At 48.2% G+C, this 27,822-nt stretch overlaps 1 protein-coding gene across 1 annotated transcript in view; it reads left to right on the top strand.

Annotated features, from left to right (window-relative positions):
- The window catches only part of PRDM16 (PR/SET domain 16), a 191,791-nt gene that overhangs the window by 160,270 nt on the left and 3,699 nt on the right, over nucleotides 1-27,822 (top strand). Inside the window, exons 7-15 of the mRNA XM_053997634.1 lie at nucleotides 4,018-4,165; nucleotides 5,198-5,351; nucleotides 9,076-10,477; nucleotides 13,980-14,067; nucleotides 18,039-18,208; nucleotides 20,154-20,231; nucleotides 25,585-25,754; nucleotides 26,273-26,447; nucleotides 26,963-27,193. Coding sequence (XP_053853609.1) covers nucleotides 4,018-4,165; nucleotides 5,198-5,351; nucleotides 9,076-10,477; nucleotides 13,980-14,067; nucleotides 18,039-18,208; nucleotides 20,154-20,231; nucleotides 25,585-25,754; nucleotides 26,273-26,447; nucleotides 26,963-27,193 — 2,616 coding nt within the window. The remainder of the gene's footprint in view (nucleotides 1-4,017; nucleotides 4,166-5,197; nucleotides 5,352-9,075; nucleotides 10,478-13,979; nucleotides 14,068-18,038; nucleotides 18,209-20,153; nucleotides 20,232-25,584; nucleotides 25,755-26,272; nucleotides 26,448-26,962; nucleotides 27,194-27,822) is intronic.

Here is a 27,822-nt window from a genome sequence, read left to right as displayed (position 1 = left end):
ATAAAAGCCTTTATAAAATTCTATAAAAGCAGAGTTTTCTGTGTTTACCGGAGGCTGAAGTTCTCACATACTCATTTCTTTTGCCTTCTTGGGTGAACAAACCCCATGCACCACAAGATTTGTTATAAAACTGTGAGAACTGGCAATCCCCTGTCAGGCTCTGCCTGAGCAGAGCAAAAACCTCGAGGTTAAAGCCCCTGTTTCGCTTCAGTTTAACATTTAAAAACCTGCATTTGTCACTTTGAACTTAATTACATTGATGCTTTCAGCTCTTTGATCTGGGTGAGGAACTGAGAGGGAAAAAACCCCTATTTTAAAAAATGCAGAAAAAGGTGAAGTCTACAGAGAATTCCCTGTATCTGCATGGAAAAGAGCTTGGGAATTATAGAATCTGGGATGGGTCCTGGGATTCCTGTGTGGGATCCTCTTAGGCCAGTGTGGTTTCTTTAATCCTCACCCCATGTTTCTACATTGGGTACTCATTAGAAATAAGAGGCTGCAATTTTCTTCTTTTTTTTTTTTTATCTGACAAGACAAGGAGAACTTCCTTCAAATGTTTGCAATATTAAGGATTTTAGTAAAAATTCCAATTCTTTTATCCATCATTGTCAGGAGGTCTCTCCTCTTTAGCTTTCAGCACACTCTGATTTTTATGTTAACTAGGAAATAACCTTTTGAAATGTGTGTGTTGTATCCTATTTGTACCCTCTGTGTACTCCTGGCTCCCTAGGGGTCTGAACTGGCACTGTGGCCTTGGGTTTTTTCCTTTTAGACCCAATATTTTGGGATAAGTAACATAAAGTTGATTTTTTTTTTTTTTTTGACAAGGGAAAAGAGAGTCAGCAGCATCCCCGTTTAGCTTTTGGCATGCTGGTGGATTGGTGTGGTGGGGAGGAAATGTCCACATCAGTCTCTCCCCCACCAATCTGCCAAGTTTAAAGTCACTAAAACACAAAATAAACCTGCTCCGAGTGCCTGGATGGTCTTAGAATTTTTCAAAGTTAATACAGATGAAATCAAGGATGCCACTGGGGACCTGAAATTGAGCATTTAGCAGCTGACTAAATAAATAAATGTTTTGCTAATCCCAGTAGGTACTTGCCTCTAAACAGCATATTAGCTTGTCCATATTTGCTGGAAATAAACTCATAAATCACAGTTAACAGGAGCGGATTTTTGGATGTGCATATAAAGGGTTTGTGTTACTTTGTGTGTGTTAAAAATCTGGTCATTTTAAAAGCACCATTTCTTGAGCAAAATGAATATTGCTGCTTCAAACCAGTGGGTTGGCATCTGTGAGGGGCATGTCTATGAATATGGATTATTTAGCTGGGATCAGGGCTGGTGCTTCAAGGGAGGAGTTTTGGGTGTTGAGTAATCAAGAATGACACAATTCCTGGAATCCTGAACCCCTCAGCTCGCTGGAAATGCCCAGGGACTATCTTCCCTGTGGCACTTAATGAAGACTGACAGGATTTTCCAGTAGTGTTCAGCTTTAATGTTTCTCTAAAAATACAGCCATGCTCTAAATGGTTTCATATCCATGGGTCGGGCCGTCAGGCAGGAGCAGATTCCACGTGAGCTGGGGTTTTTTATTTAGAACTCACAGTAAGAGTAGTGTTTGTAACTCCTGTTAACCTGCCCAAAGGAAGGAAAGGATGGAGATTTCCTTCCCCTGTTTTTCAGGATTGGCCTGAAATGTGTAGGATTCCTGGTTTGAGATGTGTAGAATTCCTGGTTTGAGATGTGCAGGATTCCTGGTTTGAGATGTGCAGGATTCCTGGTTTGAGATGTGCAGGATTCCTGGCCTGGGATGTACAGGATTCCTGGCCTCACAGATACGAGATTTAAGGTCTCAGAGGTGCAGGATTCCTGGCCTGAGAGGTCCAGGATCTAATGTCTGAGAGGTGCAGGGTTCAAGGCCTGAATTGTGCAGGTTTTCTGGCTGAGATGTGCAGGACTCCCATATTGAGAGGTGCAGGATTCCAGGGCAGGGAGGTGTAGGATTTAAGGTCTGAGATGTGCAGGATTCCATCATGAGAGGTGCAGAATTCCTGGCCCAAGAGGTCCAGGATTTAATGTCTGAGAGGTGCAGGGTTTAAGGCCTGAATTGTGCAGGTTTTCTGTCTGAGAGAAGCAGGATTCCCCGCCCAAGATGTGCAGGATTCCTGGCCTGAGAGGTGCAGGATTCCTGGCCTGAGAGGTGCAGGGTTTAAGGCCTGAATTATACAGGATTTTTGTCTGAGAAGAGCAGGATTCCCAGCCCTAGATGTGCAGGATTCCTGGCCTGAGAGGGGCAGGATTCTCAGCCTAGGAAGATCAGGATTCCTGGCCTGGTATGTGGATGATTTTTGGCCTCAGAGATACAAGACTTAAGGTTTGAGATGTGCAGGATTCCTGGCCTGAGAGGGGCAGGATTCTCAGCCTAGGAAGATCAGGATTCCTGGCCTGGTATGTGGATGATTTTTGGCCTCAGAGATACAAGACTTAAGGTTTGAGATGTGCAGGATTCCTGGCCTGAGGTGCAGGATTCCTGGCCTTACATGCAGGATTTAAGGTTTGAGAGGTGCAGGATTCCCAACATGAGACATGCAGGATTCCCAACATGAGAGGTGCAGGATTCCTGGGCAGGGAGGTGCAGGATTTCATGTCTGAGATGTGCAGGATTCCTGGGCAGGGGAGTGCAGGATTTAAAGTCTGAGATGTGCAGGATTCCCAGCATGAGAGGTGCAAGATTCCTGGGCAGGGGAGTGCAGGATTTAAAGTCTGAGATGTGCAGGATTCCCAACATGAGAGGTGCAGGATTCCCAACATGAGAGGTGCAAGATTCCTGGGCAGGGAGGTGCAGGATTTAAAGTCTGAGATGTGCAGGATTTCCAACATGAGAGGTGCAGGATTCCCAACATGAGAGGTGCAGGATTCCTGGGCAGGGAGGTGCAGGTTTCCCATGGCACAGGGCACTGGAGCACCAGGTGCCACCCCTGCCGTGGCCCTGTGCCAGCAGCCACTCAGGATTGCCATCATCCCCCCAGTCTGGAGACGCTGCCAGTTGGCAGAAGGTGAAATTGCTGAGTGAAGTAATCAAAGATGTCTGACATTTAGAAGTGAAACGTGTTTGCACCTTATCATGTTTCTTCCCAACGGTGAGTCCCTGTGTTCTGGGAAGCCGTGGGCCGCCTGCCCGTGAAAATGGACACATGAGAGGCTCAGCAGCAGCAAATATCTTTTCTTTCCCCAGGGGGATGCTGCAGAAGTTTTGGTCACAAAGTGCCCATTTTTCCCCTCAGGAATCTGTAGGATCGTGGCTGAGTTTACTTTTCTTTTCCCCCTTGAGAATGGACTCAGGTATTTATAAGAAGTAGCATAAAACACATTTTGAGGCAGAATAGGACGTCTTCCACCAGTGAAATAAATTTCAAAAACTTTAAATGGTGTTTGGATGTCATTGCCCTTCTCACAGTTGAGAGGCTGGAACACAAACCCTGTGAGGAACGGCTGAGGGAGCTGGGGGTGCTCAGCCTGGAGCAAAGGAGACTCAGGGGTGACTTCATCACTCTCTACAGCTCCTGAATGGTGGCTGTGGCCAGTTGGGGTTGGGCTCTTTCTCCAGGCAGCACTGACAGAACCAGAGGACACAGTCTCAAGCTGGATCAAGGGAAATATAGGTTGGAAATTAGGAAAAAGTTTTTTACAGAATGAGTGATAAAGTTCTGGAATGGCTGCCCGGGGAGGTGGTGCAGTCACCATCCCTGGGTGTGTTTAACAAAGCCTGGATGTGGCACTGGGTGCCAGGGTTGAGTTGAGGTGTTGGGGCTGGGTTGGACTTGATGGGCTTGAAGGTCTCTTCCAACCTGGTCATTCTGTGAATTCTGTGAATTCTGTGAGCTGCTCCCTTCCTCCTCTGAGGCACCCAGAAACTGGAAAACCCCCAGGCCCCACATCTGGTTCTCTTGGTCTCAGACCTGCCTCAGTGCCTGCTGTGGGTGCTCTGAAGGTCAGCCTGTGTCTCTTTTCCAGCCTGGAGCAGCACATGGTGATCCACACCGAGGAGAGGGAGTACAAGTGTGACCAGTGTCCCAAGGCTTTCAACTGGAAATCCAACCTGATTCGTCACCAAATGTCTCACGACAGTGGGAAACGGTTTGAATGTGAAAACTGTGTTAAGGTACAGTGAGGACACGGTCAGCCTGGGGGATTCACCTGGAGGAGGGTGCTGGGACCTGGGGGTTCAGGACACAGTGTCCTTGGGGGGATTCACCTGGGGGAGGACACTGGTATTTGGGGAAAAGGGTGCAGGACACAGTGTCCATAGGGTCTTCACCTGGGAGTGAGTGCTGTGACCTGGAGAAAGGGGTGCAGGACAGTTTCCATGGGAGACTTCACCTGGGAGAGGACACTGAGACTGGGCCAAGGGCTGCAGGGGATGGGTGGTCCATGGTGGCCCAGAGCAGGGTGATACAGGGAGAGGTGACCCCACTGTCCCTGTCCTAGGGAGAAGAGATGTCCTCACTGTGCTGGGCATCCCACTGGGGGTGTGGAGCTCGACCCTCTTATGCCCCACTCCCCTTTGGTCACTCCCAGCTGGGTACTGGGGTGGTGGTGAGGGCTGTACTGGGCAGATGAGGGTCAGCAAAGAGCTGTCCAACCATGAGCACCACACCTGGGGAGATGCCACAGACTTGTCCAACCATGAGCACCACACACTTGGGGAGGTGCCACAGACCTCTCCAACCATGAGCACCACACACTTGGGGAGGTGCCACAGACCTGTCCAACCATGACCACCACACACTTGGGGAGGTGCCACAGACTTGTCCAACCATGAGAACCACATGCTCAGGGAGATGCCATGGACATGTCAAACCCAAACCATGAGCACCACACCTGGGGAGATGCCACAGACCTGTCCAACCATGAGCACCACACCTGGGGAGATGCCACAGACCTTTCAAACCATGAACACTCGAGGAGGTGCCACAGACCTGTCCAACCATGAGCACCACACACTCAGGGAGCTGCCACAGCCTGGCAGAGCACAAACGGAGCTCTTTCATGACCTGTCCTCGCCTGTCCACCCCACGCTCCTCAAGCCATGAGCAGCACTGTAAAAAAAACCCAAACAAAATAAGTTTTTCCCATGTAGGCTCTTCTCCTCCTGCTTTCCCCCCCCCCTCCTGAAGGCGTTTTTCCCTCGCAGGTGTTTACGGACCCCAGCAACCTCCAGCGGCACATCCGCTCACAGCACGTGGGGGCGCGGGCCCACGCCTGCCCCGACTGCGGCAAGACCTTCGCCACCTCCTCGGGCCTCAAGCAGCACAAGCACATCCACAGCACTGTCAAACCTTTCATATGTAAGTTGTCACGGCCATCACCAGCCCGGCGCTGGCTGTAATTGCAGGGATCCTGCAGGGGCCCCCCAGCCCTCCCATCCCCGGCCGCTGTAATTTTATAGCTCAGAGCACAAGATGAAATTTTTTTTTTCCTTCTTTTTTTTTTTTTTTTTTTTTTTTTTTTTTTTTTTTTTTGCATGCTCCCTGTTTTTTCAGTAAACATTCGTGGCAGTTTTTGACTTTCTTGACAAGTTAAAAGCTGAGTCTCTCAGCGGTCACAGCGATGCCATTTTCTCATATCTTTTCTTTCTCTCGTCTTTTTTTGCCTTAATCGCTTTTGAATGTTCCTGTTGGTGACATAAATAAATAGCTGGCACAGCCTGATCGAAATGTTTTACAGGGGTGCCTCAAATCCTGGAGCCGTTGTAAAGAACTTGGAATAATCACAGAGATGAGAAGGTGTTTTTTAAAAAGAAAGTCTTTTCTTCTTTATTTACTGCATGTTTCATCTAGATAATGCTGGGAGCCAAATAAACAGCAGATGAACTGTGTCCTCAGTGCTCTTCTTGGTGGGATATTTCCAGAAGGGCATTTTCCCTGGAGAGCCACCCATCTCAGTCCTTGTCATTCCCAGGGCTGTATATTTTTTTAATTGGCACAGCACCCATTGGGTTTGGATAACTCTGCAGGGAGCTGGATGGTGTCACAACAAAGCTCCAGGAACTTTAGGGATCACTTCCTGACACTTCAGAACACGTTGCTCAGGCACGGGCCAGGATCTGGGTTTGATTCCAGGCTTTGATGTTACGATAGGGAAGCCACTGAACCCACTCCTGCCTTTTTTCCCCCTGTTGGAATAATGGGAACAGCATGCAGGAATATCCTGGGAGACTCATTTCATTAATGTCCCGAGATAATCAGTGTCCTGAGATAATCAGCTGGGTGTCAGCAGAGGAAGAAGAAACGCTCCTCTCGCTCATTTTGCTGCAATTTTTCACTGGGCACATGAAAGGGATAATTTGACTCCCAGGATTGCTGCAGGGAGATGAGGGATTTCTCCTCATAATCTCCTCACTCTCACCTCATCAGAATTAGGGAGCTGTCAGACCAAATCAAGCTGTGGAACAACTGCAGAGGGATCCTGCCTGGTCAGATGTGTCAGGTTGTTTTGGCCATCAATGTGGAATCCATTAACAACTTCAAATCCACCCGGCAGGATTCACCAGGAAGTTGGTTCTTTTTTTTCAGTGGAAGAAAAGGGTCTGTGTGTGTTTGTGTTTAATTTTTTACAATATTATATTTGGCTTTCAAAAGCCCCCAAACCTGTAACTTTATAACTGCAGAAATCAGGAGGACAAGAGAGGCCGTTCCACATGGAATTACTAAATCATTGGATAACTGGAGATTTAACAGATTTTTTCCAATTTTCCTTATTTTAGAAGGCTGATGGGAGCTGTCAGAGCTCTAGCACTTCTCTCTAGGGAATTTTGTGCAGTATTTATATATCTAGCAAAAATTCCTGGGGCGAAAAATGGAAGAATCCTGGAATCATAGAATGGTTACAGTTGGAAAAGCCCTCTGAGATCATCAGGTCCAACCCTTAACCCAGCACTGCTGTGCTCACCACTAAACCACGTTCCTAAGTGCCACATCCACAGGTTTTTCCAGCAATTCCAGGGATGGTGATTACTGATTCCCTCGGGAAAAAAAAAAAGCAGAGATTTTTGTATTTAAAAGACTATCATGGAAATAAAAATCAGTAGTGCTGAATCATAATGGAAAATAAATTCAGTGGTGCTTCTTTTAAGAACTCTATTTGGATATTTTTTGAGAAAACACTTTAAAATGGAGTAAAAAAGCCAAGTAAACCTTTTCTTTGCAAGTCTAAGGTAGCTGAAATAATACTTACAGAAGCCATAAAACTCTGTGTAGGCACTAAGAGCAATTCAGGAGACCTGAGCCGAGATTTTAAAGTTATTAGGATTGGCTCAATAATAATCCAAATAATGCAAAAATTAGGATTGGCTCAAACACCCAAACTCTTGTGATGACTTTCTTGTCCTGTTTGTGTTTCTCTGCAGCTCTGGGCTGTGTCAGGGCCCAACAATTAAATACTTGGGGGACAGACAGTGCAGCCTAAACTTACAGGGCAGTCAGAAAGCAGAGCCTTAAGTGACACTCCTTTGGATTTTGGGGTGCTCATCTGAACTGAAATGTCAAATTCATTGAATTTTATCCATCTCTGCTTTGAATTTCAATTGGAATTTATTGTATTATTGTATTTTCAGAGCTGCTAGTGAAATACTCTCCCACCAGTCATTCGATATTCAAGCACTGAAAGAAATCCTAAAGATTTAGGAAAGATTTAAGAGAAAATACAGGGAAAATCATGCTCACATGCACCTACCAGTAAAGCTGGGAGGAGGGAAGGAGCACTGAGCAGTCCCTGAGCTGGAGTGTCAGAACTTGGATTCATGTCCTTGCCTGTCCAACCCCAAACAATGTCCTTCCCCTGCTTTGTCTCAGTTTCCCTGCTCACAAAAGGGTGATAACAGCAGTTCCCCGGGGGAAGGAGTGTGTTAACTCACCACCACATTTATTCCCATGTTGAAAGAGGCACCAGATAATAAAAAGTCACAGTGTTTTGATGTGTAGAAAAGTTTGGGGTGGGATTTCTGTCTGGCTTTGCCCTGTTTCTTCCACAGCAGCAAGTCTGGAGGTGAAAAGGGGTCATAAAAATCCATGTTTTGAAAGCTTGGTATTTACAGGTTGTTAGAGAAAACGCTGATGTGGCTTCAGTCAGCGGGGCAGGGGTGTTGGACTGATTTAATGGATTAAAAAAGAGATCCCAGTGCTGGCAGAAGCCAGGCCTGGCTGGCAGGGGATTTATAGAGCATCCCCCTGCAGGGGTTGTGTACCACTGAGGGCATTAAGGAAGGGCAGGTTTGATTAAATGAGGCAAAGTTCTTCTCCCTCCGGCCCTCAGTGCTTCCTGCCATGCTAGGACTAATGGGAAGCAGATGAGCTGGGATAAATAGATGTTATCATTAAAAATGCATGATTCGGGCAAAGATGTTCTGAGGGGAGTGGAGCATCTTCCCTCTGGATCTGGGCTGAGAGATTTCCTCAGCCTGGAGAAGGTTGTGTGGAGATCTCACAGCACCTTCCAGGATCTGAAGGGGAGACAGGGAGGCTGGAGAGGGACTTTGGAGTGACAGGACAAGGGGGAATGCATTCAAACTGAAAGAGCGGGAATTTAAATTGGATATACAGAAGAATTCTTCCCTGTGAGAGCAGTAAGGCCCTGGCACAGGCTGCCCAGAGAAGCTGTGGCTGCCTGTGGATCCCTGGAAGTGTCCAAGGCCAGGTTGGACAGGGCTTGGAGCAACCAGGGCTAGTGGAAGGTGTCCCTGCCCATGGCAGGGGGTGGGATGAGATGGGCTTTATGCCCTTCCCAACCAAACTATTCTGTGATTCCATGATAATCTTTCCTGAAAATTCCCCCAAACTTTGAGCAGAGGTAGCACATCCCCTCAGATTTCTGTGGATCGAGAGATTCTCCAGGATGGGCTTCATCCGAAGGGAAAGGCGGTGATGTTCCACCGCTCTCCCCTCTTCTGCCTCCGGGGAAGGGAGATCCCAGGGGAGCGGTGTGGGGGTGGGCTGGTGAATCCCACGGCGAATCCCTGCTATTTTCCTGTTAATTTCATATCGCTTTTGTTGTTGGTTCCTGTTGACGCTTTAGGTGAGGTCTGTCACAAATCCTACACGCAGTTCTCCAACCTGTGCCGCCACAAGCGGATGCACGCGGACTGCCGCACCCAGATCAAGTGCAAGGACTGCGGGCAGATGTTCAGCACTACCTCCTCCCTCAACAAGCACCGGCGCTTCTGCGAGGGCAAGAACCATTACAGCCCCGCCGGCATCTTCGCCCCCGGCCTCCCCCTCACGCCCACCTCCATGATGGACAAATCCAAGCCCTCTCCCAACCTCAACCACGCCAGCCTGGGCTTTAACGAGTATTTCCCATCCCGCCCGCACCCCGGTGGGCTCCCGTTCTCGCCAGCCCCCCCAGCCTTCCCCGCCCTCACCCCGGGATTCCCGGGGATTTTTCCGCCTTCTCTGTACCCCAGGCCCCCCTTGTTACCACCCACGCAACTGCTCAAAAGTCCCCTCAACCACACTCCAGACGCGAAGCTCCCCAGCCCCCTCGGGAACCCGGCATTGCCCCTGATCTCCGCAGTGAGCAACAGCAACCAGGCTCCTTCAGGGGAGGAGAAATGTGAAAGCAGCCTGGAAAACTCCTACCTGGAGAAGCTAAAAGCCAGGAACAGTGACATGTCCGATGGCAGTGACTTTGAGGATGTCAATACAACCACGGGCACGGATCTGGACACCACGACTGGCACCGGCTCTGACCTGGACAGTGACGCGGAGAGTGACAGGGACAAAACGAAAGACAAGAGCAAACAAATGGAGACCAAGCCAGATTTTGTCAGCAGCTCGGTGTCTGCCAGTTCCACCAACACCACGAGCGAGATCCCTCTCTTCTACTCTCAGCATTCCTTCTTTCCTCCCCCCGAGGAGCACCTGCTGCCCACCACGGGCGCTGCCAATGACTCCATTAAAGCCATCGCCTCCATCGCAGAGAAGTATTTTGGGCCTGGCTTTATGGGGATGCAGGAGAAAAAGATGGGTTCGCTCCCGTATCATTCCATGTTCCCTTTCCAGTTCCTCCCCAATTTCCCCCACTCCCTCTACCCTTTCACGGAGCGGACCCTCAATCACAACTTGCTGGTCAAGGCAGAACCAAAGTCACCCAGGGACCTCCACAAAGTCGGTGGCACCAGCTCGGAGTCCCCCTTCGATCTCACCACGAAGCCAAAAGAGATTAAGCCAATCCTGCCGCCCCCCAAGGTCCTCCCAGCCCCGTCCTCAGGGGAGGAGCAGCCACTGGATCTGAGCATTGGCAACCGCATCCGAGCCAGCCAGAACGGAGGGAGAGAGCCACGGAAAAACCACATTTATGGGGAGAGGAAGCTGATGGCAAGTGAGGTCTTACCTAAGATTTCCCAGTCCCAGCTGCCTCAGCAGCCCTCCCTGCACTACGCTAAGCCATCGCCCTTTTTCATGGACCCCATCTACAGGTATTAACATACCCTGCCTTAAGCCTTTCCCTAACCAGCTCCTTTTCCAGCTGACCACACCCTGAGGCAGGGGAGGATGCAGGTTGGTTGGGAAGAACAGCTGAACATCTCCTGTTGTTGTCTGTACTTCTCCACACATTGAATTTCCTGAATGGAAAGGCCTGAGTAATTGCAAGGAGCCCTCGTAATCAGTGTGTAAAGAACACATCCTTATTTTGATAAAGAAGAAACTTGACCTATTTAAGGACTCTCCCACGAGCCATCGCTAAGATGGCACTTCTGCTGGAGAGATTCCAGAGGTTTGATTCGATAAGAATGCAGAGTTCAGATTGCCTTGGAGCCCTGGGCTCTCATGGCTTGGGAATGAGTCAGGAGCCCTGGGAGCCTGGAAATGCAGCTCTCCCACTGACTGACTCGAGGGCCTTTTGTGAGGCACTTCACCTTTCTTTCTCCCTCCCTCCCTTTTCCTTTCTAATGCCTTTTCTTGGGCTTTTTTCCCGTTCAGAGGAGCTGCTGGTGCAGACCCAACCTGCCGAAACATGTTACTCTTAGAGTAACAAGTACTGTGTAAACACATGGTAGCGTGTTACTACCCAGATCTCTCCCAGATACATTTCTCACAGATTTATCTTTCTTGGGAGATAACAAGGCCTTTCTGGTGTCACTTGAACAGATGGTTCTGAGGAGGGCCTGATGCGTTACGTCAGAATGAGCTGAACATGGAAGGCGTGTGTAGAGCAGGCTGGGTGAAGTTATCCAAATGTCAGCTAAACTTCCAGAAGGAATCAATTCGGGAGGAAGCAAAAAGGGAAGACTTTGGCCTCTTGTTGCTTGAGAGCTTTTTCTAAAACCTGTTCCCAAAGGAAAACTATTATAACTTTGTGGTGAGGGTAACAGTAAATTTGTGTGTTTCCCATCCAGGCATTGCCCTTGGATAAGGTGGACATGGCACGTTTGGTTTTAGCAAAGCCCAGTGAAAAGACATGTCCTGAACTAGTTTGATTTAGACATTAACACATCTAAATTAGCCATTACCATGTCTAAATGCTCCACAGCATCCATCTGGATACGTGTGCTTGTCCTGGAGCGCTCCTGGATTCAGTTTGTGGAGGTGAATGCTTTGTCCTTGCATTCCTTGTGCTGAATGCCTGGTGATCCTTGCTGTGCCCAGCCTGCTGGAAGGTTAATGGCTGTTGCCCTGCAGGATCTGCCATGTCCCTGGCGCTGGAAAACCTCAGAGCCACCGTGGTGTGACGGTGGGATGGGTGCTCAGAGGGCTGCGAGCACCACGACAGCCCAGATGTCACTGCCAGCCGCTGTTGCAGGGCTGATAACTGTGGGAAAAAGTGATGTCAGTGTCTGGCCAGGCCAAGGAGCTGTCGGCTGGGATGAGGATTAGTGAGCACTCACTGCTGGCTAAATGAGTGTCTCTGGCTCTGCCAGCTCACAGGGGTGACGTGCCCACACCATGCCATCTGGGATGGGGACACCTCCCAGCTCAGAAGGTGCCATGTCCTGCCTGGCACTCACCGTGGCCATCTCCTCCTGGAGAAATCAGACATGGTGTCAACAGTGAACATAAAAAGTACTCCTGGGGGGAAAAAAAAAAATCAACAAATGGGATAGAAAGGCAGAAGAATCCTTGTAGGGTCCTGCCACCTCTGGGCATTCTCAGCAGGAATGCTGAAATAACATGGCTTGGAAAAGCTGCTGCCAATTAAAACAGCGGCCTCGGGAAAACCGTAAAGGCCCAGAAGACAGATGGAAGTGAAGGATGGGGGCATCGTTTGTTGCATTCCATGGGATGCACATAGTTTTAGTCATGTGTTAAAATAGAAAGTCAGCGGTGGCGTTGCTTGCGAATCAGACTTCTGATGTAATGAGCGAAACAGCCCAGCTTCCAAGTCCCAGCTTGAAAAATATGGAAATATTTTGTTTCTAAACTTCCCTTCTCACATCATTTGGCTCCTTCATTTTTTTCTCCCAAAGGCCACTTAAATCCTTGACATTTTCTCCTGGTGATATAATTTAATGCGGCCAGACAGTCTGAAATGGGGGCAGTTTTTAGCTCAGCCTGTGGGGGTGACGTTCTCAGGCACTGGGCTGAAACGATCGGCTTAATCCTCCGGGCGCTGCGGAATTCGGCTCTGACGGGGACGTTGGGACCTTGTGTTTCCATTCCCGGTGCTGGGACATGGCAGAGCCGGGGAAATGCTGTCAATTCACCGGATTTTACGCACACGGAGCGGGCAGGGCTCTCCCCAGAAGGCTCTGCTGGGATCAGGGATGTTCCTTTGGGCATTTCGGCGCCTCGCAGAGAGCAAAGCTTGGCTGGTCAGAGGGGCTCAGGGAGCAACTTTTTATTTATTCTTTGGTTTTTCTGGCAACTCAGACTCATAAAAGCACGTACGTTCCAAAGCCCCCTAATTCTGACTGCATTTCCAATCTAGCTCTTCTCTTTCCCTCTACCCAAGAAGAATTAAATGCAGATTAAGCACAGTTCACTGACTGCACTCGGCAGGGCTCTTCTTTAAACTCTCTGGTAATTTGATCCACACACCAATCAGCTGAAATGCAGCAAAAATAATTTGCTCTCAATTTATGCTAGACTAATGTAGTTGAAATCACTCTTACTCTTGGATTTATGCTGGTTTAGCTGGATGGACTCAATTCCAACCATTTAAAGATGCAGCTGTGTTTGTTGAAGTTACTTCCTCAACACTTTTTTTCCCTTAGAGAACATCTCAGTTTGTCTTTTTGGTGATTCCACAACTCCATTTCCCTGCAAGTAGAATATTTTGTGGAAGCAAAGCCAATATTTTCAAAAATAGGAGCCTCACTTTAGGGTCATTTCTGCATCTCCGATGCTTAAACATGAAATATTTGAGTGGGCCAAGGTGATATCAGAAGAACTCAGGTTTCTGAGCCACTTCAGAATTCTCCCACCAGTCCCTCACTTTTTAAATCGTTGTCCACATGGGTTTGCCAAAGGAACTCAATGCAAATTATGTCTCAGCTGCGAGGGAGGAAACAAATATGAAACACCTAATGATTTCAGCACGCTTGGGGCTGCAGAGTCTGGCCCAGTGTTAACTCTTCAGATAAATGCAAACTCTCAAAGACAATTTTTTTCCATGCGGGAGCTGCCTGCTGTGGACCCTAGAGCTTCTCCTGCTCAGACAGTTTTGCTCTAAATGCAAGGTTTTCCATGACCTTTCACAACAGCAGAGGTTTATAAACCACTGCAGCAGAGCAGGAGCAAAATGTTTTCTTAGTCATCAGCCCGAAGGCTAAAAAAAACACTGCCCAAAGCAGGGGATTCGTGTTCATGTTCTTTCCAGCACTTTCCGTGGGGCAATTGTGCATCAGAATCTGTAGTGTCCATGAGAAGGGGGTGTAAGACGTTTGTGTGAGTAAGAGAATAACCTTGTGTGTAATTTCAGCACAGTGTGGCTGTGTGGGGCTCCCTGTGAGGTATGTAACCCTCTGTGTTGTTGTCCAGCAGGGTGGAGAAGCGGAAGGTGACAGACCCCGTGGGTGCCCTCAAGGAGAAGTACCTGCGACCCTCCCCGCTGCTTTTTCACCCCCAGGTAAAAGCAGTGACACTGTTGGGGGAATGCTGGGGTGGAGCTGGAACACACTGGGATCACTGGGATCAGGCTCCTCCTCATCCAAGGGGCTGACTGAAAACTCCACTGTTTTCCACCAGTTCCTTCCAGACACATTTAATTGGCAGTTTGAGGATGATGGCAGCTGTGCCTTGCTGTTCCCTTTGCATTACCAGAAAAACAGGGATGAGGTCTGGGCAGCTCATAGGCTCTGCCAAACTCCTCTTCCATAGCCCACAGTGCCTATGTGGTTGTTCCTTTGGGAACACCTGGGGGCGTCATTTGCAGTGGTACAAGGTGGAGAAGGACTGCCCAGCCCCCAGGCAGCAGCATTTTCTACCTTCCTGAATTTCCCACATCATGAGGAGTGTGTGGAAGTGCCGGGCAGTGGGTTCAGCTGTGCGTGTGACAGTCCCCAGCTATGCCCGTCCCTCCTGCTGTGCCCAGGCTGGGATCCCAGCTCCGTGCTCCTCATTGTGCTCTCCTTTATATTCACAAGCATTGTTCTGCCCTGATAATGTTTCCCACCTTAGATAAATAACTCGCAGGTTTGTGAAATCTGGGTCCTGGTTGCTTTCACAGCTAAACTTAGTTCCCGCATTGTTTCGCACCAGCCTCAGAGTTTGGTTAATAACTTCCCCTGATTTTTCCTTCATCCAGGCTGGATAATGGTGACAGGCTGGCCAGGAACATCCTGTGTTTGTGTGACTTAGAATAGTGGGGATATCTGCCTGTAAAGAATCTGATAGCAGGGAGGAGCCAGCGTGGCAAAGCAGCCCAAGGAGACGATGAGAAACATTCAGACCCCAAGCAGGAGCAAGCTCTGGCTGGAAGGTTGTTGACATTGTTCCTGAAATCCTGACCACGTCCTCTTCCCATGGCAGTGAAAAGATCTGGAAGGTCTGGTTATCTCTAACAGCTTATCACACAGAATAGCCTCAAATTCACAATCACTCCAGCCCAAAGCTTCCTGATAACTGATTTTTAATAATGATTTTTAATAAGGCGGGCGCTGTGTTCAGATCACTTGATCTGGAGAGGCGCCGTTCCCATGCTGCAGTCAATCAGGTATTTCAGACACAGCAAAGGGACACGGGGCATTTGTTCCAGAAATGGGAGATTTGTACCACCAGATCCCCTTCCAGTATTATCATAGCATCTCCAGTATTATCATAGAATCACGGAATATCCTGAGCTGGAAGGATCATCCAGTCCAACCTGTGCCCTGCACAGGACACCCCAACAATCCCACCCTGTGTCTGAGAGCCCTGGCAGCCTTGAGGCTGTGACCATTCCCTGGATCCAGCATTGCTAAGAATTCTGGATCCTGGATCTTTTCCTAAGAAATCACATTTTCAGGGTTCCTGCTTCTGCTTTCTTCATTAGAACCAACGTTCTCGTGCCTGGTCAGTCAGAGTCACGTTCTACCCAGGCTTTTCTCACTCCAAACACGAGTCTGGTCTCAGCCTTTTCCTCTGTGACTAATCCCCAGCTCTCACAGAGTGCCCTCACTGGGATGTGCTGAAGCCAGAAGATGTGATAAAAGCATTCAGGAGATGTTTCCTCTCTCAAAATGAATTTCAGGTGGCTCTTATTTCTTAGCCAGTCGTTGGCAGAAGTTCCTTTGCTCCCTGGGAGTTTTCCTACATTGTCTATTCCAAATGAAACTCTGGACAACATAAATAACCAGTGTAACTTTTTGATAACTTAATGGAAAGCCTTTCCTCACCTGTTAAGTTTCTTTTCTTCCCCTTTTCTGTTTTATTATAACCAGGCAGTTGTTCCCTAAATAGCAAAGTGCCTTTGCCACTGGAGAGGCCGTGGCCAGTGTTTAGAATTTTAAAACCAGCCTACGGCTCTCAAGCCAGCAAATATCTCTGACTAAGTGCCTAAAGAACAGGGCACAACAAAGGAGAGCTCCAGGTACCTCGGCGAAGGGCTGAGAGCTCGGCTCTGAAAGGTCCGGAGAGCTTTTTAACGTGATGGTTTTGTTGCATGACTGGCAGCTGGGGCAGAGCTGGTGCTGTAAATGATCAAGTAACCTTTTCAAGTGGCTGGTGCTAAGTATTACTTACTATTTATCATGGGCTGGGAGCCTCCAGCTAAGGGGCTGTGGATCTATTATCGGGAAATGGGGGTTACTACTCCTCTTTTTTACAGCTTATGAATGCTTGTCAGCCCTCACAATGTCTTCAGGGGTGATTAAGACAACTTTTTTTTCATAGCCGTATATTTTCAAACAATATCTTGGCTCTCTTCCCCCTCTGCCCCCCCTCTCCCTTCTAAAGCCCAGTTTAATAAAGTGTAAACGTGCAAAAGGTCAGCCCTTCCTGTACAATCGAGCATCTCGGGGTGATGTATGGCTTCCTACTGCCTTCCGCTCCTCGCTGCCGCCCCGGCTGCCTCCGCAGCTCCCGCCTGTCCCGGTGATGTCAGCGCGGCCAGGAGGCAGCTTTATTGCTGCCTTGTTTGTTTTATCCCTCTCCTCTGCCCCTGCTATCTCCAAAGTGCTCTCAGGAGTGCACGAAGCAGGACGTCGGAGAAGTCGGCGTCGTCCTCTGAGCTGCGTTGCTCTCTTGGACTTGTGTTTCCTGTTGCACTGTAATGAAAGTAAAAGTGCTGTTCTTTAGGCGGGACTTTTATGCAGATCCATTTTTTTCCTTTTTTGCACATGGTCCAGCTTTATTCTTTCCTTTTCTGCTTCCCCCTTCTCCTGTATCTCCCTTTCTCCCTCTTTCTGGTGTGGTGTTTAATCTCATGTCTTTGAGAACAAGTCCAAGTCACAGAAACTAAATCTGATCAAGTATCCAGGGACATTCTCCTTGGTGTCCGAGCTCCAGGCCTGCATGCCAGCTGCTCCCACCCCAAAGGGATGTGTAGGTGTTGCCCCTCCTGACCGTAACTCACCCAGCCACTGCTCACATCCAGGGGTTTGACTGGAGTTCCCTTTCACTCCAGGAAACTCAGCCATCTCCCACCCATCCTCCCATCACCTTTAGGAGCTTCTGAACCTCTCCTACCCATAATTAAAGTGTTGGCCTCTTCACCAGGCAAGCTCCCTGTGGACCCACTCCATCCTGAGCCTGATCCCAACTCCTCCTCTTCCCACTGCTCTCTCTTCACCCCTTCCACCTCTCCTCTCCTCTCCTCTCCTCTCCTCTCCTCTCCTCTCCTCTCCTCTCCTCTCCTCTCCTCTCCTCTCCTCTCCTCTCCTCTCCTCTCCTCTCCTCTCCTCTCCTCTCCTCTCCTCTCCTCTCCTCTCCTCTCCTCTCCTCTCCTCTCCTCTCCTCTCCTCTCCTCTCCTCTCCTCTCCTCTCCTCTCCTCTCCTCTCCTCTCCTCTCCTCTCCTCTCCTCTCCTCTCCTCTCCTCTCCTCTCCTCTCTCCCTAAGCAGCCATCACACATCCCTCCCACTCCACTCTGGCCCGGATTATTCTGCTTTGGGCCCAAAACTTCGCTGTTCCCCCTCTCCTGGGGTTGTGTCCCCACCTGCCCACCCACCACTCACTGCCCTGTCCTTCCGAGCCCCCAGGATGCTGTAGCAGAAATCAGACCTCCCAAGACTTTGGTTTGGGCTTCTGACCTCAGACATCTGACCATGTTAGTTTCAGTGTTTTCCCAGTAAAAATGGATGTCTCAGGTGTATTCTGAGATAATGTTTGATCCAAAGTGCTGAAAGTGAGCACGTGCACACTGCAGAGAGTGAGCAAGTGCTCATTTCTGGGACCTAAATGCCTGGCTTTGCCAGTTGTGCTTTTCCTGCTTTCTCCATGACCAATACACTACTCCAGTCTTTCCTGGCTGGATTCAGTGGCTCCATCTCCCACTGTGCCTCCAACTTCCAAGACTGCCAACACCAGCAGGAGGCTTTGCCCGACCAAAACCAGTGTTTTGTGCATCAGATCTTGCCCTTCCCAGGGATTTTTCTGAGGAGCTACCTCCTTGTCCTTGCAGATGTCGGCCATCGAGACGATGACGGAGAAACTGGAGAGCTTTGCAGCCATGAAGGCCGACTCTGGCTCGTCCCTGCAGCCCCTTCCCCACCACCCCTTCAACTTCCGATCGCCGCCGCCCACGCTCTCCGACCCCATCCTGCGCAAGGGCAAGGAGCGCTACACCTGCAGGTGAGCCGGGCATCCCGTGGCATCCACACTGATCCCCAGGGCGTGGAAACATCCCGGGATGTGGAAATACCCCAGGATGTGCCACCCCAGCTGGGCAGCTGCACTGGGCACCAGCACGGAGCGGAGCAGCTCCACACCGACATCTCCGCCAGGAGCGGTGGAATTAGAGCAGAGCTGGGATGACTAATTCCCTCTGAAATAGCTTGTTTTGTCTGGTAGGAAATCAGCATCTTCTGTTTGCTTTGTAATTTTTAATAACCTTGGGAGCAGATCTGGAGATTCTCAAGCAAACCCAACTCCCCAGGCCAAGTCTCTGGCGTGCGGCGGCGAACGCCGCCGTTCCCAATGCCAGTCCCGGCTATATCCAACCTCAGCTATGGAAAAATGATTGAATTTTAAAAAATGGCATGCAGGAAACAACTTTTTCAAACTGTTCTATCCACAGAACTCGTCACGTACCCATCCAGCTCCAAATTGGAGCAGATCAAGGGTATTTAGTAATAAACCTCTGTCTGCTGTCGCAGTTTCACCTCAAGGTTCTCGTGGTGGCTCCTGCTGAGGGGATTTTTTTGGGTGCAGAAAGTGGGTACAAACTTTGGCTGATGTGTTTCTTATGTTCAACTTTGACACAAGAGCTGCGGGCTCAGATTTCAGTTGAGTATTTAGAAATTTGAGGTTTCTACTTACAAAAGGGACTAAACTCAGATTTTAGATGCACACTCACAAGTTAACATTTGGATTTCCATTGCTGGGGAACACTCACATTAACTGTTCATCTTCAGGACAGCTGAAGGTCTCTGAAATAAGGAAAGTCTCTCATGGATTCCTCCTACAGTAGGTTTCATAGTCACAGAGTGCAGCCTCCCCTCCTTAAGTCTTTATTTCCCAATTAGTGTTTTTATTTATACCTTTTGGATTTTACTGTGAACTGGATTTATGGGGGAACACAATTCCTTCCTTTATTAATTTCCTACGCCTGCATTTCCTTGCTCTAAGCAGCTGTCAGCCTCTTAACCCATAGCACGGTGCTGCAGCCTTTATCCAGAGAAAATTCTGTGAATTCCAAGGATGAAAGAGCAGATTCCGTTTGATGAGCACATCAACAGGGCTATAAAGGAGATGCAGAAACATCTCAAGTGCCAATCTGCCCAGGCAGCGATTAAACCCTCTGTACCCTGATGCAGGAATGCTGTAGTTAAACCCTGTCTTCAAGTGCCATGTCCACACTTCCTTTGAACACTTCCAGGGATAGTGACTCCAGCACCTCCCTGGGTATCCCATTCCAACGTCTGACAAGCCTTTCTGTGAAAAAAATTCCCAAGTGTCCAATCTAAACCTCCTCTGGTGCAACTTGAGGCTGTTTCCTATTGTCCTGTCCCTCATTCCGTGGGAGCAGAGCCCGACCCCACCTGGCTGCACCCTTCTCTCAGGGAGCTGTAGGAGTGAGAAGGTTCTTCCTGAGCTTCCTTTTCTCCAGGCTGAGCCCTCCCAGCTCCCTCAGCTGCTCCTGGTTCTCTGTAGCCCTGTGACCCTGGGATGGCAGATTTGTCCTCCCCACCACGGATGGGCTCATGATGTGCGCGCACGAAGGGATTTTGGGAACGGTGTCAGAATGAGGGGTGCAGGTGGTGCTGTGGCACCTTCCACAGTTCCATTTCTCCAAAGTCCCCAGTCTTATTTGCAAGGCCATCCTTTGAAACTTGTTTCTGGTTCCATTTCTCTCTCAGCAATGTCCGTCCTGTCCCATGGCATTTCTAAATCAGCATTTCTTATCTCAAGGTTTGCACACAGCTGCACACACTGTGTGAGCCTTCTGCCAGGCTTGGAGAATTCCCTGCAAATCCATTTCCCACAGCATCCGTGGGCTCTCCTGATGGTTTCCTTTGGTTCTCCTGATGGTTTCCTTTGGTTCTCCTGATGGTTTCCTTTGGCTCTCTCTGTCCAGGTACTGTGGCAAGATCTTCCCACGCTCAGCCAACCTGACGAGGCATCTGCGGACGCACACTGGGGAGCAGCCTTACAGGTGATGTTGTCCCCCATAAAAAACCCTCTCCCAAACACTCCTCACTCACCACTCTGGTATTTCCCCCCCCCCTCTATAAAGCTGTGCCAGCAGAATACCACAGGCCTGGAGCATTACACAGAGTGATTCATAGGGTTGTATATTATGTGTACCAGCCAAAAATAATCAGGCTTGGCAGCTCGAAGATAGACACTTAACTTATATTTAGATGTATGCTGGCAAATGAGGGCTCTGATTTGCAGTGTTGTTTCACACTCACGTTAACCATTCATCTCAAGGACAGCTGAAGGTGCTGAATGGCTCTGAAATTTGGGCTGGTTTGAAGGGCTTGCCAGGACCTTCACTGCTAGGGCTAGCTGGGTTTGTGGTTTTTTTTTTTTTCCTTTTCTTAATGCACATCAGAGGTGACTGGAGTAGGGGATCAAAAAAAACAAAGGCAAGAAAAACCCTGTCGATTTACCTGCCTTAAAACTGAATTTTGGTAGTGTCTGAGCTTAAATCATGGAGCTTAAAAGGAGAGCTGGGAGGGAGGGGGATTCACACAGAGTCTCACACGTTTGTGAGTGTTTAAGGTAGAAGGCTGAGCTATTTTTTGTTAGCTGGGGACAAGGTGATGTAATTTTGATGCTTCAGTGTGCACAAGGACAGTGTCCCAGCCCAGTGGGTTCTGTGGCTCCTGCCCAAGTCAGGGCTTTAAATCTGAATAAAACTCACAAGAAAATATATATAATATGTATGCCTAGGCATATAAATAACTATTTCTCATGGAAATCTTTCCCCCAGCATTTTCTCCCAGCAAGTTACAAGCAGTTTTAAAAAACGTGGGGGGAAAAAAAATGCCTTTTTTGTTAGAATGAAGTCCAGAAATGAGCAAACCTGAAGGAATGATGAATCGAGAGCTCGCTGCAAATCAAGCCTTGTGTTTGCCATGATGTGAGGGAGTGTTTTGCAGGTTGTCAAACAATGGTAACAATTCCATTTCGTTTTGGGTAGCTGATATTGCAGCCTTTCATACACAGCCATAAGTTCACAACAAAGCAAGTGGAGCAGTTATTAAATAAAGAGAAACACAAATTTATGAGCAGCAAAAGGCCATGTGGTCAAATACATCACATTTTTATGCTCAGTTTAACCTAAGAATTGATTCTCCCACATTGTAATCCCTGCTACGCTGAGAATCACGTTTATTTTCCATCCAGCATTTTTAGTGTAGACATTGAGAAAATTAAAAATACACCAAAACCACCCCCCGAAGCAGACATATATTTTGGATTATATCCCTGCTGTGATGTTTGGGGTTGTGTTATTTGATACGCCTAAACGGGCCCTGTGTGTTCCCTGTCCCCTGCAACACTCACTCCTGATTATTCCGAGATCCTTAGTTCAGTTTTCTTCCAAAAAAGGAGACTTGCAACTTAACAAAGGTTAGGAAAATAAAGATTTATTTGATCTGGTCTTCTCCCAGAAAATAGCCTGTGTGGGTTTTTTAGAGGTCTGACTCCTGGACAATGTTGCATTCTAACAGCACTCCAGAGAGCCGGGGCTGCGTTTACAGACGAGCTTTAATTATCATTGATTTGCTTTTCCTCTCAGAGAACTGAGATTTGCAGCTTTGGCAGCCAGACTTGTTTTGAAAGCTTGGTTTTTAAGTGCTGACTTCAGGCAGGTAAAAGGAGGTTGCTGACTTCTCAGTGTTTTACTGTTGTCTCCTTTGCAACTTTGCTTTTGATTGTTTAATTATTTTTTTTTTTACCCTATATAAAAATATTTTTATATGCAATAATTTCAGTATTAATTCAAATATTAATTACTATGTTCTTAAAGACAACAGGCTAGAAAATAAGGTGGTTTGGGTTTGATTCCTGATGGTCAGTGATTAAGTTTTTTGTAGTTTGTTGGGAGGGGGGCTATGAAGTTACTCAAACTTCTTAAGTGTCTAATTATGTATAAAGCAGGAATTAATAGCACATGAGCAATAGTGAGGCAGATCCTTTTATAAAGAGAAAGTGCAACATCTTTTCTGAAGAGTGAGAAATACCTGGTGATGCACTTTGTGAAAATCAAATTATTTGAAAACACTCCGAGCCCCTGTGCCCTACAGTGAAATTCAGCATGTTTCTTTTCACTCTTTTTTTTTTTTTTTTTCTGCACCAAACCTGAAATTCTGGACTATTTATTTCAGAATTCAGAATAAAAAGGCCCTTGGAGGCCTCGTGTCCTATTATCTGCATTAAGCTGAAACTCACAGCCAACAGCTGACATCTGCCATGTCATTTAAATTGCACATAGTTCAATAAATATTGAAAATATTTCTCATTTTCTGGGTTTCAAAACGCAGCCTGAGCTCACCCCTGCTAAAAATGCACTTGGGGCTGAAGAGTCATTTGGAGGGGGAGTTGCTGTCCATGCATTTTTTTGGTTTTTCCTGCAATTCTGCCTCTCCAGCTCACACTGATCAGTGCAAAACTTCGTGAGAGGGACTCGGGAAATCCTCCCACATTCCCAGGGTTTGCTCCCTGCTTTGTCCCGCGTTGTCCCAGGTCCCGAGCTCCTCCAGCTCCCAGGATTTCCTGTCGGAGCTCCACAGCTCCAGCCCTGGCTCCTTCCTTGCTGTCCCTCCCTCTCACTTTGGATGTTTTCAGCCCTTTAAGCTGATAAGGGAGAAGCTTTGTCGGGCTGTTTGCAAAGCAAACACCGCAGCCTTTGAGTTTTATTCTTCTCCTCCCTCGCTGTTCACCCCTTTCCCTGAATTTCAGCTGGTTCCTCTGCCTGGGCCATTTATTTAGATTAAAACCAGCAGAGCTCCCAGCACCAACCCCTCTGGGACCACAAATAATGCCGGACATGTCCCTCATCCCTTTGCTCCCAGGCATTCCCTGCTCCTTCCCAGTGCCCCTCTGGTTCCTATTTTTTTAACAAGCTCTTTATCCCTCCCCATTCTCGACCCTGGATTCACATAGCTCATGGTTAGGGCGAGGACCTGTCACAGAGAACTTTTCAAAGGCTTCCTGAGCATCTAAATAAATGGACGTGGAGGAGGCCAGGTCCTTCCTGCCTTGAGTTGCCTTTAAATGTCTGGAGCTGCTCCTAGGGATGATGGCAGGGACAGCCAGGCTGGGAACATGGGTTATCCTGGTGCCCACTGTGCCAGATATTCCCTGTGCCAGGTATCCCCTGTGCCAGGCACTGGAACACACAAATAAAGGGGTTTTATAGGAGCTGGTGAGGACAGGCAGGGAGAGAAAACCCCTGGCATCATCAAGGATGAGAAGGGAGCTCCTGGTCTAAGCTGGACAAAACCACTCATGAAAACCCCAAGGAATAGCAGGAATATTGGGATATTGGCAGGTTTGGACATTGCAGTTTGGGGGAGTGCTGAACAGGAATCTGAGAGCAAATTCCTTGGTGCTGGAAATCTGTGTTTAACTCTCCGTACAGATTGTTCTTGATAAATCTCCGTGATTGTTCTTGCTGATGTTCAAATAGCTTCTTGTTTTCTAGAATTATCTGGGGGTTTTTGGAAAAAAAAAAAAAAAAAAGAAAACTAAATACTTTAGAAGTCTGGAAATGCTGTGGTTTAAAAATTTTGGTTAATCCTAATAAAGGCCCATTATTTGAAATATCTTTATTCTTGTTGGAGATTTCGCAGTAGGAAATTTAGAGGTGGACACGGAATCCATAAACATTCAGCGAGAGAGAGTGTTTCATAAATGTATCCCCACTTTTCCCAAAAATAATATCGATTTATTTTTAGAGACTGAATAAAAATCACAGCTGGAGCACATCTGGAAATGAGGTGTGTGTGTTTCACAGCAGGGATCTTTTCCACTCGCTGTTGAACCTGTTGTGTCTGTAGGGAAGAATCCCATGTCCTCAGTGCCCAGGGACATCCAGCTCCATCCTTGAGTGAGGCAGGCATGGGGTGAGTCTGTGCACATCAGGAGCTGCTGATACTCCCAAAATCTCCATCTCCGTGTCCTGGAGTGCTGGGGAGGCTCTGGCACAGGCTGCCCCATCCCTGGGAGTGTCCAAGGCCAGGTTGGACTGGGCTTGGAGCACCCTGGGATAGTGGAAGATGTCCCTGCCCACGGCAGGGGTGGCACTGGAGGGGGTTTAGAGTCCCAAAACCATTCTGGAATTCCAGGATTCCCATGGAAGAGTAGCTCAGCTCCGTGGGGCAGATGTTGCTGTGGGTTAGAGGAGCTCAGAGCAGCCCTGCTGGCATGGATTTATTCTGGGATTACAGGGGCTCGGGAAGAGTTGGAATTTTGGAATTTGCAGGATTTGCAGAGCTCTGCAGCAGAGACAGATTCTGCTGCTCGTGGGTTTTGGAAGCAGAGCCGTGGGGGAGCAGCTTTGCTGAGGTACAAGTGACGTGTTTAAAGGGAGATGTAACGAGGGATTCGGGCAGGAATGAGGCTTTCAGGAGTTTTAGACCCAAACTCTCCAGCGCAGCTCGGAGCTGCCACCTTCAGTCCATCAGCGGCTCCCGCTCTGCGCTGGGAGCTGTGAGCCCTCACACCACCACCCCGAGCAATTCCGATTTATTTGGAGGTAATCTAAACCTAAAAAGTGGGGGGGTGGTGGCTTTGAACAAGCCCCCGGCCCATCTGCCGTGGGTCCCGCAGAGACTGAGCTCAGAGAGGGAACATCTCTTCACTCAGCAGCTCCCCTGAACGTCCTGGCTTGGCTCCTTGCATTCCAGCTTTTCATCACAAACCAGATACTCACTCCTAGGAGTAAATCTTACCCTGTTTGGAAAGGATGGTGGATTTCTTGGGAGCTGTTTTGCTATAACAATAGTTATAATTACCTTTAAAGCCATGCTGTGACCCCTGCAGGTCCAGTACCACAAGGAATTTCACAAATAAAGCCAGAATTTTCTGTGTGTCCAGCTAACTGTCACGCAGGGATTTGCCAGTTAATAGCTATTTTATACATTTCACCTCCCTTCTTTCTTCTTCTGTCTTCCTTGTCCTCCCTCCTCAGCCATATTTCACCTGATTCCTCTCCAAAAAAGTGGAAGGAATAAATCCACCTCTCTTATTCCTACATCCATGCATGGAAAAGTGATTATTTTGTTTCAACTCTTATCTGTTTGGACGACTCACTTCCTAATTAATCCTAATCCTTTCTTTGTGCTCCTTGAGTAACAATAATATCAGATTTGTCTGGGATGATTAATGCTTTGTGCTTCCTTCAGCTGAGTAAAGATTTATAGACCGACATTTCCTGGTGTTTTGATAGTCAGATTTTTCTCCTTTTTTTGTTGTTGTTGTTTGGGTTTTTTTGGGGTTTTTTTTGGTGTTTTTCCCTCACATTGCACCATTTGGTATCTGCTGTTGTTTTCCAGGTGTAAATACTGTGACAGGTCATTCAGCATTTCCTCCAACCTGCAGCGGCACGTCAGGAACATCCACAACAAGGAGAAGCCATTCAAGTGCCACCTGTGCAACAGGTGCTTCGGGCAGCAGACCAACCTCGACAGGCACCTGAAGAAGCACGAGCACGAGAACGTTCCAGGTAGGGAAACACTCTGGAGACCACTGGAGAGAGGAGACTCCATGGTCTTGGCCCTTGGGAAGCCTCGCTGGAATGCACTGTCCCCCTAAGGATGAGTTTTTAGGGTTGTTTGTAGGGTTTTTTGGAAGTTCAAGAAGATAAATAGGTTTTGTTTTAACGTTAAAAAAAAAAAAAAAATGAAAGGGAGGAATTGCTGTGATGAAGCCAAGTGATTTCCCAGCATGGGTAAAAAGATGTACTATGGAAAAGTTGTAGGCAAACAGCTCTGCAATGGTTGTTAAATTGTGTGTATTGTCCAGAAGTGCTAAATATCACCTGTATGTTGGTCTGGAAAACACAATCTTCCTTTGGGATCTTTGCTCCATGACTTTCCCCCTGAGTATTAAATCATCAATCTAAAGTGAGAGGGCTGTTGAGAACATTCTTACTTTATGTTTCCTCGTAACCATGGCCTTGCCAACACCTGATGGAGTCTCCTGTTGTCTCTCCTGTTGTCCCTCCTTGCTCCTGCCCCACAGTGAGCCAGCACTCCGGAGTCATCACCAACCACCTCGGGACCAGCGCCTCCTCCCCCACCTCGGAATCAGACAACCATGCACTTTTAGACGAAAAAGAGGATTCCTATTTCTCGGAAATCAGAAATTTTATTGCCAATAGCGAGATGAATCAAGCGTCGGCTTTAGCGGATAAAAGGTAGGCAAGGAAATAAAATTATCTGCTGGCAGGGCAGGCATGAACAGGAGAGTAATACAAGAGGGAGTTCAGGCTGGCTGGTAGAAGCTTCCTCCTGCTCTTTGCTCGAAGGGAAATTGTTGGAGGGCAGAGCCCAGAGAAGGAGGAAGTCTTCTTGTCTCACAAATGTTAATTTTAAGAGATTGAAAAAATAGCATTTAAATCAATTTTTGCAGTTCAAAAAGCTTTGGGGTTGGTGCATTCTCAACATGCTCATTGGCCCTTAGGAACAGTGAAGGGTGATTTTTAAATGCCCGAAGCACATTGGTTTTCTTCTTTGTTACATTTTAAATAATATGTACGTGTATATAAATGTGTCTCTGTGTTTATTTCTGTGTATAACATTATCAAAGTCTTGCATTCCAGTGGGAATACATGACTTAAACATTTGCCATCTTTTTTTTTTTTTTTTTCCCTTTTCTTTCTTCTTCTTCTCCTCCTCCTCCTCCTCCCTGCCCTTCAACCAAACATTTCAGGCCAGAAATCCAGGATATTGATGGCAATTCCCAGTGCCACGGATTGGCAAACGAGAAGACAGAAGATGTGGACGATGAGGACGAAGAACTGGAAGAGGAAGATGATGACAGCCTGACTGGGAAGTCCCAGGACGAGACAGCGTCGCCCACGGCGGAGCCCCAGGGAGCGTTCGAGGATGAGGAGGATGAGGAGCCCACGTCTCTCACCATGAGCTTTGACCACACCCGAAGGTGAGGGGGCCATTCCCGGGGGGCTCAGCGCCCTGCCCGTGTCCGTGGTGCATGGTGAGTGCTGTGGGTTTGTTCTCCAAGCCATGCCATGCCTCCGGTTGGATCCAAACGTTCACTCCAGATTCCATTTCACCGTGGGGCGGGGGACACGAGACAAGTGGACTGCAAGGAGAGGCTGGAATGATATCCAAGGCTTGAGGAGTCTGGAGCAGGGGAACAGACACAAAAAACCCGGAGTTTTCAGGGTACCACAGCTCAGCAGATGTCGTTTTTTTCTCCGATACTCTGGTCAGGGCAAGGGAAGAGAGAGGTGTCTGTGCAATGCCCTTGGTGCTGCTATGGCACTTTGAGATGGAGCAAAATATTCCTGGAGCTCTGGCAAAAAGGGGATTCTGCCCCTCTGCCCTGCCCAGGGGAGGCCCCAGCTGCAGAGCTGCCTCCAGCCCTGGGGTCCCAGCACAGGAAGGACCTGGAGCTCCTGCAGAGAGTCCAGAGGGGGTCCCAGGATGATCAGAGGGATGGAGGAGCTCTGCTGGGAGGAAAGGCTGAGGGAACTGGGATTGTTCATCCTGCAGGAGAAAAGGCTCCAAAATCACCTTCCAGTGCCTGAAGGAAGCTACTGGAAATAT

The sequence above is a fragment of the Vidua macroura genome, chromosome 23, assembly GCF_024509145.1.
Source record: "Vidua macroura isolate BioBank_ID:100142 chromosome 23, ASM2450914v1, whole genome shotgun sequence".
Lineage (NCBI taxonomy): Eukaryota > Metazoa > Chordata > Aves > Passeriformes > Viduidae > Vidua > Vidua macroura.
The sequence above is the reverse complement of the archived record's forward strand: the minus strand, read 5'-3'. Positions and strand labels throughout refer to the sequence as shown.